This window comes from Anguilla anguilla, chromosome 11 (assembly GCF_013347855.1).
Source record: "Anguilla anguilla isolate fAngAng1 chromosome 11, fAngAng1.pri, whole genome shotgun sequence".
Lineage (NCBI taxonomy): Eukaryota > Metazoa > Chordata > Actinopteri > Anguilliformes > Anguillidae > Anguilla > Anguilla anguilla.
The window spans coordinates 36,111,670-36,124,429 of NC_049211.1; the positions used below are offsets into that span (position 1 = coordinate 36,111,670).

A 12,760-nucleotide genomic window follows, 5' to 3' on the forward strand; every position below is an offset into this window, starting at 1 on the left:
CATATTGGTCCAGTCATTCTGGAGCAGCTTTCGTTTCAGGGTTTTTCCACAAAATTCAAAATGGCTGAAAATCTAACTAGGTGAAGCTTATGGGTTCTTGAAGCAAACTTCAAGAAAATCAAATTGCTTGTGAGGAGAGGGACCTATGTGCCACATTTCATGACTTGGTCAAATGTGGTGAGGGGCATGAGGTTTGAAAGTTTTCCCCTTAAATCACATATTATGGTGCCATCATGTGGACAAATTGAAAGCATTATACAAGCGCACTACTCTGAGCCAAGGTGAATATTGTAAAGTTGAATTGGCACGTCTAGCTTAAAAGCTGTGGGAGAAGTAGCATACAGAAATTTAGTCAGAAAAAAAAAGTTCAATAAGTATGCAAGAGAGCAGGCAGTGTGTTGCTGAACCAACCACGTGCATTATATTACAGATGTTTAGTTTATGGTCAATTTTGTGGTATTACAGCTTCTGGCCACCAGCCATGAGCAAAGTTCCACTGATAAGCATCACTGTACAATTTAATTAATTAGCTTGTTTGGTAGCTTGTGGATGACTGCTCTTAGAACATTATGGCTTGGCCACTAGCCTGTTGCCAGGTTGGATAAAAACAGAGTGACAGAAAAATGACAGATACAGATGCAGTAAATGGAGGTTAGAAAACTGCCTGTTTATTTTATGTAAACTGTGTTTCTAAAAAATGTGTTTTACACAATTGTGTTTTCTGTTGAAAACGTTTGTAGAGATAACAGGTTTCAGTCCTCAGGTCGAACTTTTATTTTGAAGGTCTGTGATTGGAGGAAGAATCTGACGCAAACGTGCCGTTTCCTTGACCACGGTTGAGAAGAGGTTGCGTCACAATTTCTTTGCATTTTTCTAGCCGCCTGACCAACGGTGACCCTGGTTATCATTTGACAGCTAGGTAGAGCAACGTAGAACCGAAGGTAAGTCTTAATGTTTTTGACTTTTCGGTTGTTTGAGTACCCTGCATTCTTCGGTTTAAGGAATGAATCTCATGTTCGGAAGTAAACGTTGGCTGTTACGGTTTGTTGATTGACATTGTTTTAAAAATATAAGTCCTGTAAAGTTTACGTTCACCTATATTAAGAAATTCGTATTGAAAGTGAGAGACTAGCTACGTTTATATTTAACATCTTCTCAATATTTTATTGCAGCTAGCTAATTTGTGTAACTTTGCATTAGCGTGAGAGCACGGAGTAATATTGATTAATGGAACTTTCCTTTACTTGATAGCCTACTGTAGAAGTGTCCTGCCTGTAGTATTTGAGGGCATTTGAGGTTAATGTGAAGCAGAGTGGTGCGTAGCAGACTAGCCGATAGGAAAGCAGTTGGAAACTGTGAAGCGACCAGAGACGGTAAAAAATAGGAAGCGACTTTTGCGCCATTGCGCTTAATGGTCGCGATGAGGGAATTCCGAGCGAGTTCCTGGTTTAAAAGTTGATGTTGTAAAATATCTATATTAATATAGTCTAAGCCAGGGGTGCCCAGACTTTTTTGGCTTGCGATATACTTTTTAAATAGCCAGCAGAGATGTGGGGTGGTAGTATAATTAGGTGCTTTTTATGTTTAGAGGGATTATTTACCCACTTAAGCCACATTATTTCAGTTATGCATGGCATGAAGAATGAAAAAAATGGTCACATTGTGCTTATGGTGCTATATTTCAAACAATTACGTAAGAACAGGTATAAAAATTTTAACTGATCAAATTAAAGACTGAGGAGAATCAATAAAAAAATGAGAAAAATTTGGAAATAGAAAAATTTACATGTTGTGCGCAGAAGTGTAAAACAACCCTAAGCAGTCTCATTTTTACATGTAGTCCACAGAAGTGTAAATAAAACAACCCTAAGCAGTCTCATTTTTACATGTAGTCTACAGAAGTGTAAAACAACCCTAAACATGCTCATTTTTACATGTAGTCCACAGAAGTGTAAAACAACCCTAAACTTGCTCATTTTTACACGTAGTCCACAGAAGTGTAAATAAAACAACCCTAAACATGCTCATTTTTACATGTAGTCCACAGAAGTGTAAATAAAATAACCCTAAACTGTCCCATTTTCATGTGTACGCTGAAGTACACAACATTTCCAAAAGTATGTGAACACCTGAACATCACACCTACTTGTTCAACATCTCATTCATCTTCAGTACGACCAATTCTACTGCCAGTGTTTGTTTATGGAGATTGCATGGCTGTATGTTTGATTTTATGCACTTGTTAGCAACGGGTGTGACTGAAATACCAGAAACCACTAATCAGAAGGGGTGTTCACATACTTTTGGAAATGTAGTGTATAAGACAGCCCTCACAGTAGCTACTACGTGCCTTCTGAAGCCTGCACTCCTTGTTTATCTAGTACATGTTAGTGCTAACCACACCTTTTTTGACAGGGAGAGTTCCTGATAAGAGCACATGGCCTGCTTTTGGCAAAATCATAAAGTTGCTTTTTCAAAAAGAGTAACAGTCCTCTACAGTGGCTCGCAGTCGGTGATCCAATTCATCCCAAATGTGTTTGATGGGGTTGAGGTCAGGGCTCTGTGCTGGCCAGTCCAGTTGTTCCCCACTGAACTCAGCAAACCATGTCTTTATGGACCTTGCTTTGTGCATGGGGACATTGTCATGCTAAAAAAGAAAAGGGCCTTCCCCACACTGCTGCCACAAATGTGGAAGCCCACAATTCTCTGTGATTGTATGCTGTAGCATTAAGATTTCCCTTCACTGGAACTAAAGGGCCTAAACCAAACCATGAAAAACAACCCTAGACCATTATTCCTTCTCCACCAAACTTTACAGTTGGCACTATTCGGGCCAGTACTGTTGGCACTATGCATTCCGCCAAATCCAGATTATTTTGTCCGACTGCCAGATAGTGAAACGTGATTCATCACTCCAGAGAATGCGTTTCTGCTGCTCCTAAGTCCAATGTCAGTGTGCTTTACACCACTCCAGCCGACGCTTGGCATTGCGCATGGTGATCTTAGGCTTGTGTACAGCTGCTCGGTCATGGAAACCCATTTCATGAAGCACTTGACAAACAGTTCTTGTGCCAACATTACTTCCAGAGGTAGTCTGGAACTCTGTAGCGAGTGTTGCAGTCGAGGACAGATGATTTTTATGCGCTACATGCTTCAGCACTCAGTGGTCCTGTTCTGTGAGTTTGTGTGGCCTACTGCTTTGCTCATATTCATGTGTAGGAGCAACAACAGAGTAACATCTCTTACAGTTGACTGGGGCAGCTGTAGCAGGGCAGAAATTTGACAGACCTACTTGTTGGAAAGGTGGCATCCTATGAGAGTGCCATGCTGAAAGTCACTGAGCTCTTCAGTACGACCCATTCTATTGCCAGTGTTTGTCTATGGAGATTGCATGGCCGTGTGCTTGATTTTATGCAACTGTTAGCAATGGGTGGGTGTGGCTAAAATAGACAAAACCACTAATCAGAAGGGGTGTCTACATTTGGAAATGTAGTGTATAAGACAGCCCTCACAGGAGCTACTACGTGCCTTCTGAAGCCCGCACTCCTTCTTTATCTAGTACATGTTAGTGCTAACCACACCTTTTTTGACAGGAAGAGTTCCTGATAAGAGCCCATAGCCTGCTTTTGGCAGAATCATAAAGTTGCCTTTTCCATGCAACCCAGCACAGCATGGCTGAAAAAACCTTGCATCAGATTTATTTATTAACAGTGTGATCTGAATAACAGCCCGCTGTCTGCAGGGATGTGGGATTAGTATGCAGTCGGTTGAGTAACAGTCATCTCTCTCTGCAGGGATGTGGGATAAATATGCAGCGGGTTGAGTAACAGTCCTCTCTCTCTGCAGGGATGTGGGATAAATACGCAGTGGGTTGAGTAACAGTCCTCTCTCTCTGCAGGGATGTGGGATAAATACGCAGTGGGTTGAGTAACAGTCATCTCTCTCTGCAGGGATGTGGGATAAATATGCAGTGGGTTGAGTAACAGTCCTCTCTCTCTGCAGGGATGTGGGATTAGTATGCAGCGGGTTGAGTAACAGTCCTCTCTCTCTGCAGTCATGTGGGCTCCGATGCTGGGACTGACAGCACTGCCTCACCTGGGGGGCATCTGCGGTGCTTTTATTACCCGTAAAGAGGTGAAGACCTGGTACCCCACTCTGAAAAAGCCCTCCTGGAGACCCCCAAACGGAGCGTTCGGCGTGGTGTGGACGGGACTGTACACAGGCATGGGGTGGGTACTGTTTCCTGCTGGGCACATTCTGCTCCTGCATGGGATAAACTACCAGCAGCTAACCTTCAGTGTTTATGCACAAACATGGCATGGATTTAACGTGGTGCTGGAAACATTCCTCAGGGATTCTGGTCCATGTGGACTTGATAGCATCGCATGATGTGTGACTGTGAGAGAGCACAGACATGGTGGGGACAGTGTACGCTTGGTGTGTGTGACTGTGAGAGAGCACAGACATGGTGGGGACAGTGTGCTGTTGGTGTGTGTGACTGTGAGAGAGCACAGACATGGTGGGGACAGTGTGCTGTTGGTGTGTGTGACTGTGAGAGAGCACAGACATGGTGGGGACAGTGTACTCTTGGTATGTGTGACTGTGAGAGAGCACAGACATGGTGGGGACAGTGTACTCTTGGTGTGTGTGACTGTGAGAGAGCACAGACATGGTGGGGACAGTGTACTCTTGGTGTGTGTGACTGTGAGAGAGCACAGACATGGTGGGGACAGTGCACACTTGGTGTGTGTGAATAAGAGCACAGACATGGTGGGGACAGTGTACTCTTGGTGTGTGTGACTAAGAGCACAGAGATGGGTGGGGACAGTGTACTCTTGGTGTGTGTGACTAAGAGCACAGAGATGGGTGGGGACAGTGTACTCTTGGTGTGTGTGACTAAGAGCACAGAGATGGGTGGGGACAGTGTACGCTTGGTGTGTGTGACTAAGAGCACAGACATGGTGGGGACAGTGTACTCTTGGTGTGTGTGAATAAGAGCACAGATATGGTGGGGACAGTGTACTCTTGGTGTGTGTGACTAAGAGCACAGAGATGGGTGGGGACAGTGTACTCTTGGTGTGTGTGACTAAGAGCACAGAGATGGGTGGGGACAGTGTGCTCTTGGTGTGTGTGACTAAGAGCACAGAGATGGGTGGGGACAGTGTGCTGTTGGTGTGTGTGACTAAGAGCACAGAGATGGGTGGGGACAGTACTCTCCTGATGCTGGTTTGTGCTCCTCTTGTCGCAGGTATGCGTCGTACCTGGTGTGGAAGGAGCTGGGGGGGTTCAAGCAGGAAGAGGCCCTCGTTCCTTTGGGCCTGTACGGCCTGCAGTTGGCCCTAAACTGGGCCTGGACACCCATCTTTTTTGGGGCACACAAAATAACAGCAGTAAGTTTTCCTTCGTCCTTCTAATATGGTGGAAAAACATACGACAGTACAGCCAAGTAAACTGAAGGAGTGTACAGTACTGAAAGGTGTGTGAGCATTTCAGTTCTGTAGATCCAGAGCAGCTCCACACAGCTACATGTAGGACAGTTTTTTTTTTGGGGGGTTTTTTTCAGCTTTATTGGACAGAACAGCGTAGAGAGACAGAAAGAACGGGAAGAGAGGGTGTGACAAAGGTTGCGTGGTCGGGATTCGAACCGCCGACGTCGCGGCTCGTAATGAGCATGTGGACAGTGCTCTACAGGCTGCGCCATGAGACACCCCCAGCTACACGTAGGACAGTTGAGTGAGGTCCTCACACGAGTCCCTGGAACCCCCTACACGTGCTGGGTTCTGCTGCCTGCAGCCAATCGCTTGGCCACTTACGGCTGTCGAAAACACTCAATTGAGTTCCTGCGTGTTTTTTTTAAAAAGTTATTAGCACAACACAGGTTTGGATCAAGACCAGGTGTCCACATCTTGAACAATTAGTAGCTTACCGCTTTCACGTCAGTTCATAATTGAATCAAATTTTTAAAATGAACTTGTTTCTAAAGGAATTATTTGCAATTTAGCACATTCAGCCAAAATGAGTTAATCTGACTGATTACAGGTCCTGGGACGTATGGGAATATGGGACACTGACTCATGACATGCAGGCCTGTCTGTTAAATAAACAGTAAAGTGTAAAAGTGTGTCATTACAATTCAGGCCTGGGACAGAGCCAGTGAATCCCTGCTGTTCAGCCACTGTGTTCAAATCATAGACCGTATAGGTTCAAATACACATTTTATTAAACCGCTATGGGTTTATGTTTCAAATGGACTTTCTGCTGGATAGAGAGCTTCTGGGTTGGGCAGAGTAAGTGAGCCCTCATTCCCGATGGCTATATTGCAAGTTAGATTGAGCATGTTTACACGTGCGATCAGCCAACGCTAGTTCTGTTACTTTAATGTCCACAGGTATCATGATCACAGACTCCTTCAGCTGACTTGCATTTAAAGTTCCAGCTCCTGCTTGTCCTGTCCTCAGGTGCTTATTGTGTGTAGCCTGTATTGCAGTGGTAACCAACCCTGTTCCTGGAGATCTACCGTCCTGTTGGATTTGACTCCAGCGCTAACAAAGCACACACCAGGGACTACAGATGAAAATTAGCCTGTATGGCTAAATATGGCACATTTACATGGTGCATCTAAGATCTCATGTTTATTAATGTGCACTGTCCCTTTCTTAAATAAAATAAACCTTAAACCTTAATTCAACAGTTATAGATCTCGTTAAGCTGCTAATTAACAGAATCAGGTGTGCCAAATTAGGGTTGGAGTGAAAACCTACAGGATGGTGGATCTCCAGGAAGAGGGTTGGTTACCACTGCTGTATTGTATACGTGTTGTGTTGTATGTAGTAGACTCACTCATGCTGCTTTCTCTCCCAGGGTCTGGTTGACATTGTCCTTCTTACTGGGACTGTGGGGGCCACCATGGTGTCCTGGTACCCCATAAGCCGGCCAGCCACCCTGCTCATGACCCCTTACCTGCTGTGGCTCTGCCTGGCCACCTGTCTGAACTACTGCATCTGGAGAGACAACCCGGATCCCGAGCCCAAGAGAGAGTAGACCTCAACCCAAAACCCGACCCTGAGCCTGAGAGAGAGTAGACCCCAGCCCTGAACACTAGAGAGAGTAGACCCCAACCCTAAACCCGACCCTGAGCCTGAGAGAGAGTAGACCCCAGCCCTGAACACTAGAGAGAGTAGACCCCAACCCTAAACCCGACCCTGAGCCTGAGAGAGAGTAGACCCCAGCCCTGAACACTAGAGAGAGTAGACCCCAACCCTAAACCTGACCCTAAGCCAAAGAGAGAATAGACCCCAGCCCTGAACACTAGAGAGAGTATACTCCAAACCTGAACCTGAGCCTAAGACAGAATAGATCCCAGCCCCGAGCCGGAGAGAGTAGACCTCAACCCAAAACCGGACCCTGAGCCTGAGAGAGAGTAGACCCCAGCCCTGAACACTAGAGAGAGTAGACCCCAAACCCGAACCTGAGCCTAAGAGAGAGTAAACCCCAAGCCAAAACTCGACCCTGAGCCTGAGAGAGAGTAGATCCCAGCCCTGAACGCTAGAGAGAGTATACTCCAAACCCAAACCTGAGCCTAAGAGAGAATAGACCCCAGCCCTGAACACTAGAGAGAGTATACTCCAAACCCAAACCTGGGCCTAAGAGAGAATAGACCCCATCCCCGAGCCGGAGAGAGTAGACCCCAACCCCAAACCTGACCCTAAGCCTAAGAGAGAGTAGATCCCAACCCTGAGCCCAAGAGAGAGTAGACCCCAACCCCGACCCTGAGCCCAAGAGAGAGTAAACCCCAAGCCAAAACCCAACAATGGGCCTAAGAGAGAATAGACCCCAGCCCTGAGCCGGAGAGAGTAGACCCCAACCCCAAACCTGACCCTAAGCCTAAGAGAGAGTAGACCCCAACCCTGAGCCCAAGAGAGAGTAGACCCCAACCCCGACCCTGAGCCCAAGAGAGAGTAAACCCCAAGCCAAAACCCAACACTGGGCCTAAGAGAGAGTAGATCCCAGCCCCGAGCCAGAGAGAGTATACCCCCAGCCCTGAACCCTAGAGAGAGTAGACCCCAGCCCTGAACCCTAGAGAGAGTAGACCCCAGGCCTGAGCCCTAGAGAGAGTAGACCCCAGGCCTGAGCCCTAGAGAGTAGACCCCAGCCCCGACCCTGAGAGAGAGTAGTCCCGCCAGTGTGACCAACTAGACTGGCAGCCTTACCTGTGTGAAATTGCACATATTGCGAAGTCAATGTCTGCCAATTTATATTGTTTTTACTTTTTGCAGCCAAATATGAATCACTTTCGTCTTTCATATCATATCATACTTATTGACAATTAAAGTTTAAATATTAAATAATGAGGTGATTGCATCGTTTGTGTGGCTGGTGCAGGTGTGTTTAAGTTGGTACTGAAAGTGAGGTAAGTATCAGCGATGCCTGTGTGTCAAAAGTCATGGGGGGGGGGGGGGGGGTCACTCATCATCAGTGCACCCTGTGACTAGTTATAGTTCCTGTGCCTGGTTCAGGTGTAAGGTTGCATCTCCGTCTCCCAGAAACGCATCACATATTGGGTGATGTCATTAGTCTTATCCCATTTCACCCTTCATATACCCCTCAAGCCCTCGTCTCATGGACTCACCGGTCCCCAGAAATACAGTCCAGGGGGTTTTGTTTTGTTTTGTTTGGAATTGGACCACTGAAAATCCCTCAAATCCCTAGAATTCTACTTCAGGTCACTTCCCAAGCAGTTTTTTGAACAACCCAAGTTCATTACCCCAGGTAATTAGGCTGCCCTGTCCTGAGAGGTTACCTCAGTGTACCCCAGCTGGTTCTGGGGAGGGGTGGGGGGGGGTTGCCCACAGTAACAATGGCAGAATGCCAGAGCAACCCAACTTTCCTGTTAGCCCGTTATGCTTGAGATGCACTGGTATACAAGATCCATCTGCACCAAGACAAATATACAAACATGGGCAGACCACTGTTCTGCAGGCTGAGCAAATGTTTCACACATGAATCTTTCATCAATCCCTGTTTGTTACTGATGGGTAAAAGTCAGATTCTCTTCCTCTGTGTTAATGTTAGACCCTTGCTCTCTTCATTCAGAAAGTGAATAGCACCTTTTACACGTTTACTTTGCACAGAGATCCTCCGTAAGTTCCTTTTGTGAGGAAAAGTGCAGATGTTATGTAAAAATTTCACAATTCCTAGAACATTACTTGTTTTGTAAGGAACCAAAAACAATGGCAGCTAAAATACTAGACCCAGACTCACTCTTAAAATCAGGTGTGTGCTCAGGGTATACAGGACAACACAAAACATTATGGCACTTCTGGAATTGATCTGTTTTTCAAATAAAAACATATCTACTGATAATGAGAAAAAAAGCCTTTAATTTAAAAATTTAATGAAGGAGAAACATATATATACTATTGAGCTGAGGTCCGTTACTTCCAAGTGTGCTACTTCTCTGTGGCCTTTTCAGCGCCCTCTTCTGGCGACTTTGAGGAAAAGCGTTCCATCAGCGTTTTCCACAGGCCCTTCTTCTCCTCGTCCATCTGCTGCATACTGCCTACAGGACAGGGAAGCCATTTTACAAACTTACATTTACTAACAGTTACAATAGTGCTGTACAATAAGAAAAACCAAGACCGCATTAAAGGTAAAACGGTAAAAAGGTAAAGTTTTTTTTTTTTTTTTTTGCTTATGCTTTACCTGTCGATAAAAGGACTCTGCATTCTTCCACTGTCACACCTGTGAAGCTTGTGTCCTTTGCACGTGGGAACTGGAAACGCACAAGAGGATCATCAGAAAAACAAGCTGTCTGAATTGTACAAATCATTCCAGTGCTAGACCCTAATGGGGTCTTAAAACCCATCCAGGGCTTGTGTCCCATTATTGATACTTGTTAAATGGCAGATTATCTGTACACTATCAGTAATGTACAGAACAGGCATCTTAAGTACCTCTGCTAACAAAGACGTAGCAGAGGTACTTGCTTGAATACCAATCAGCTCGTTGGGAGCAATTAGGGGTTAGGTGTCTTGCTCAGGGACACTTCAACACGCCCAGGCGGGGGATCGAACCGGCGTGAGCAATGCAATCTGAGAGGCGTGTGCACAGATGACTGGTGTGCACCGGACCACGCAAAACTCACCTTTTCCTTGTAGAAGCTGCTGTTGATGCGAGCCAAACTTTCGTACATCTGATCGCACTTCTCCGGGTCCGATATCTGAAGGTAACATGAGAACAAAAGCGCACACGGGATCAGGTCAATGCTGGAACGTTTGTATTATTTCTGGTTTTAAAAAGGAGGGCTGAAACAGACTAAACAACAGCAGGGTACTGATATAATGACAGCAGGAGGGTATTTCGCAAAGCAGTGATTACAGAGTTCACTGGATAACTGCCCAGAGGAAAACCCTGAACAGGTTTTTTTTTTTTTTTTTAACTTCAATCAATGTTCCACATTTGGGAGGGTTTCATGTTATACTCAGTACAGTTATCCTGCATATTTGACTGTTCTGGCCCCCTGGTGGAGGAATGAGCTTCCCACTGCAGTCAGGACAGCAGAAACCCTGCCCATCTTTACATTACATTACATTATAGGTTCTTAGCAGACGCTCTTATCCAGAGCGACTTACAACAAGTGCATTACAGAACTCAGAGACAAGTGCTTTACAACATTCCTGCAAGAGAGCTACAATAGGTATAACTTTGCTTAGGTATAAGTGTGACTTGTACACCCTAATTTTTTTTTTTCTTCCCACAGCAGAAACCCTGCCCATCTTCCCACAGCAGACAGAACAGCAGAAACCCTTCCCATCTTCCCACAGCAGACAGAACAACAGAAATCCTGCCGATCTTCTAATACAGGCTCTTCAGACTGTTCAGACACTTCAGACTCTTCAGACTGCACCATGGCTCCCCTGACCCACTCTAGATAACCGAGAGGGGGTAGGATCAATTAGTTGCAGCTGGAGTGGCAGCTAGTCTGGTGCGTGTTGGTGGCAAGTGGCAGTTTTGGTGGCAGCTGGTGGAGTGGTGGCTTTTAGTGGCAATTTCCAATTATTTCAACTTTGTAAAATGGTTCCTATTTTAGAAGAAATGTAGGCTAAAACCTAGTGTTAATAGCTACTATAGCATTACCGTGTTTGTGCGATCACAACACAAAATGCCTTTATTTAATCAAACCAGAATGACAACTGTCTAGCTGTCTGGATAAGTGTTTTCAATGGTGAACAAAATGGTCATGTTGGATTATCCAACAACTTATAATATGAGGAGGGATTTCTGGGAATACCATCTGTCTGGTAGTCGACTCCAAATGTGCTGTCAATGCCGCTTCACAAGGTTCCACTCACAGTCGCATAATGCTGCCCAGTCCGGCGACTGGAGCTGCCACTGGAGTCCGCCAGCTGTCACTGGAGTCCACCAGCTGCCACCAAAACCACCACTGACACCTGCCAGACTAACTGCCACTCTGCCAACTGCCACTAAGACCGCCACTGACACCCACCGGACTAGCTGGCGGGTGAAGCCAGCTGGCAGGAAAACCCAGCAGCCACTGGAGCTGCCACTGGTGCCCGCCAGCTGCCACTAAATGATCCAACCCCTACTGGGATAACCTTTCTTTTTCTCTTTCTTTGGATTTGCTATTCGAAAATGCTGGAGATAGCTTTGTAAAGATAGGTTAGCGGTGTAGTGGTCCTGTCTTTAGTTCCAACAAAAAAATTGTTGTTTGGTAAATACACTTAAACGTTGAGCCTCTGTGCCTTCTTGGTGAGATCACATTGTGGTATTCATGAGATTATCATTGTACGTTATTCTGGGAGTGTTTGCCAAATGACTATAATGCAATGTATACTAAACAGTTCTCCACCTCTGTCAGCTAGCTAGGTAAATAGCTTTTGTATTTTGTTAGTAGCTGTTGTCCCTACTATTAACTAGCTAACTAACCTACACTTGGCCTGCTTTTGTCATTCAATCAGCATAACGTCAATTAAACACATTTGGGCTAAGTAACAGGATGTGTCGAAGCTGTGGGTAAAATGATCTAAAGTGTACAATGATTGGAGTATAAAACTGGTGGTTCTGACCGGTAGTTCGAACCGCAGACTTCAATACAATGTATGCAACCTTCAATGGCAATAGATTATTACTTCAGAAAAGTTGACGCTTGGCAGAGAACCTGGTTGCTGATAGCAATAGCAGACATAACCAGATTGACAAACCTTTCTAGAGGTCGTTCTCAAAACCTTCCAAATAACCCACTGCACAAAGGCCTTGCTATAATAGCACCATACAAATATGAAGTTATATTGTTTCATATATAGTTCGCTGTCATTTTCGAATTCTTCCCCCAAAATTCGCTAGTAAACGCGGTCACGATGAGTGACATTGGCCGTGCAACTACGGACAGTCTCCGGACAACAGCAATTATTAGCGCGCTAACTACATTAGCAGTTACCTGTGTGTTTTCACCCTCCCGAAACGCATGAGCCACCCTCTGTCGTAGAAAAGTCCCTAAATCCCGGCCTTTCTTAGATTCGTCTCTCGGCCACTCTTCGCAGAGTTTAAGGAATCGCCGATATCGAGTAGCAGCCATACTGCTACGTGAGAGGAGCTCAACTAGCTGGGAGGGAATTAATAAGAGTTCAAAGTTCAATTTTGTGATTGGCAACAATGACCCGCCCTTTTCTCTCTGATGTAGGTGAAGTTTCCCGCCCCTATCTCTGCAACTCGCCTTTGATTGGTCCTTAAACGTCACAAT

General features: G+C 45.4%; 2 protein-coding genes across 2 annotated transcripts; one reads left to right on the top strand and one right to left on the bottom strand.

Annotated features, from left to right (window-relative positions):
• Window positions 1-784: 784 nt before the first annotated feature.
• Window positions 785-8,348, top strand: tspo (translocator protein). The gene is made up of 4 exons (XM_035383459.1): window positions 785-941; window positions 4,055-4,229; window positions 5,249-5,390; window positions 6,862-8,348. The coding sequence occupies exons 2-4, from the start codon at window positions 4,057-4,059 to the stop codon at window positions 7,039-7,041; spliced, it is 495 nt and encodes a 164-aa protein (XP_035239350.1). The 5' UTR covers window positions 785-941; window positions 4,055-4,056; the 3' UTR covers window positions 7,042-8,348.
• Window positions 8,349-9,360: 1,012 nt separating this feature from the next.
• LOC118208178 (ubiquinol-cytochrome-c reductase complex assembly factor 2) lies at window positions 9,361-12,642 on the bottom strand. Its single transcript, XM_035382591.1, has 4 exons — window positions 12,458-12,642; window positions 10,145-10,219; window positions 9,703-9,772; window positions 9,361-9,559 (listed from the first exon to the last, which is right to left on the bottom strand). Exons 1-4 carry the CDS (start codon window positions 12,593-12,595, stop codon window positions 9,450-9,452), a joined length of 393 nt encoding a protein of 130 aa, XP_035238482.1. The 5' UTR covers window positions 12,596-12,642; the 3' UTR covers window positions 9,361-9,449.
• Between the last annotated feature and the right edge of the window lie 118 nt (window positions 12,643-12,760).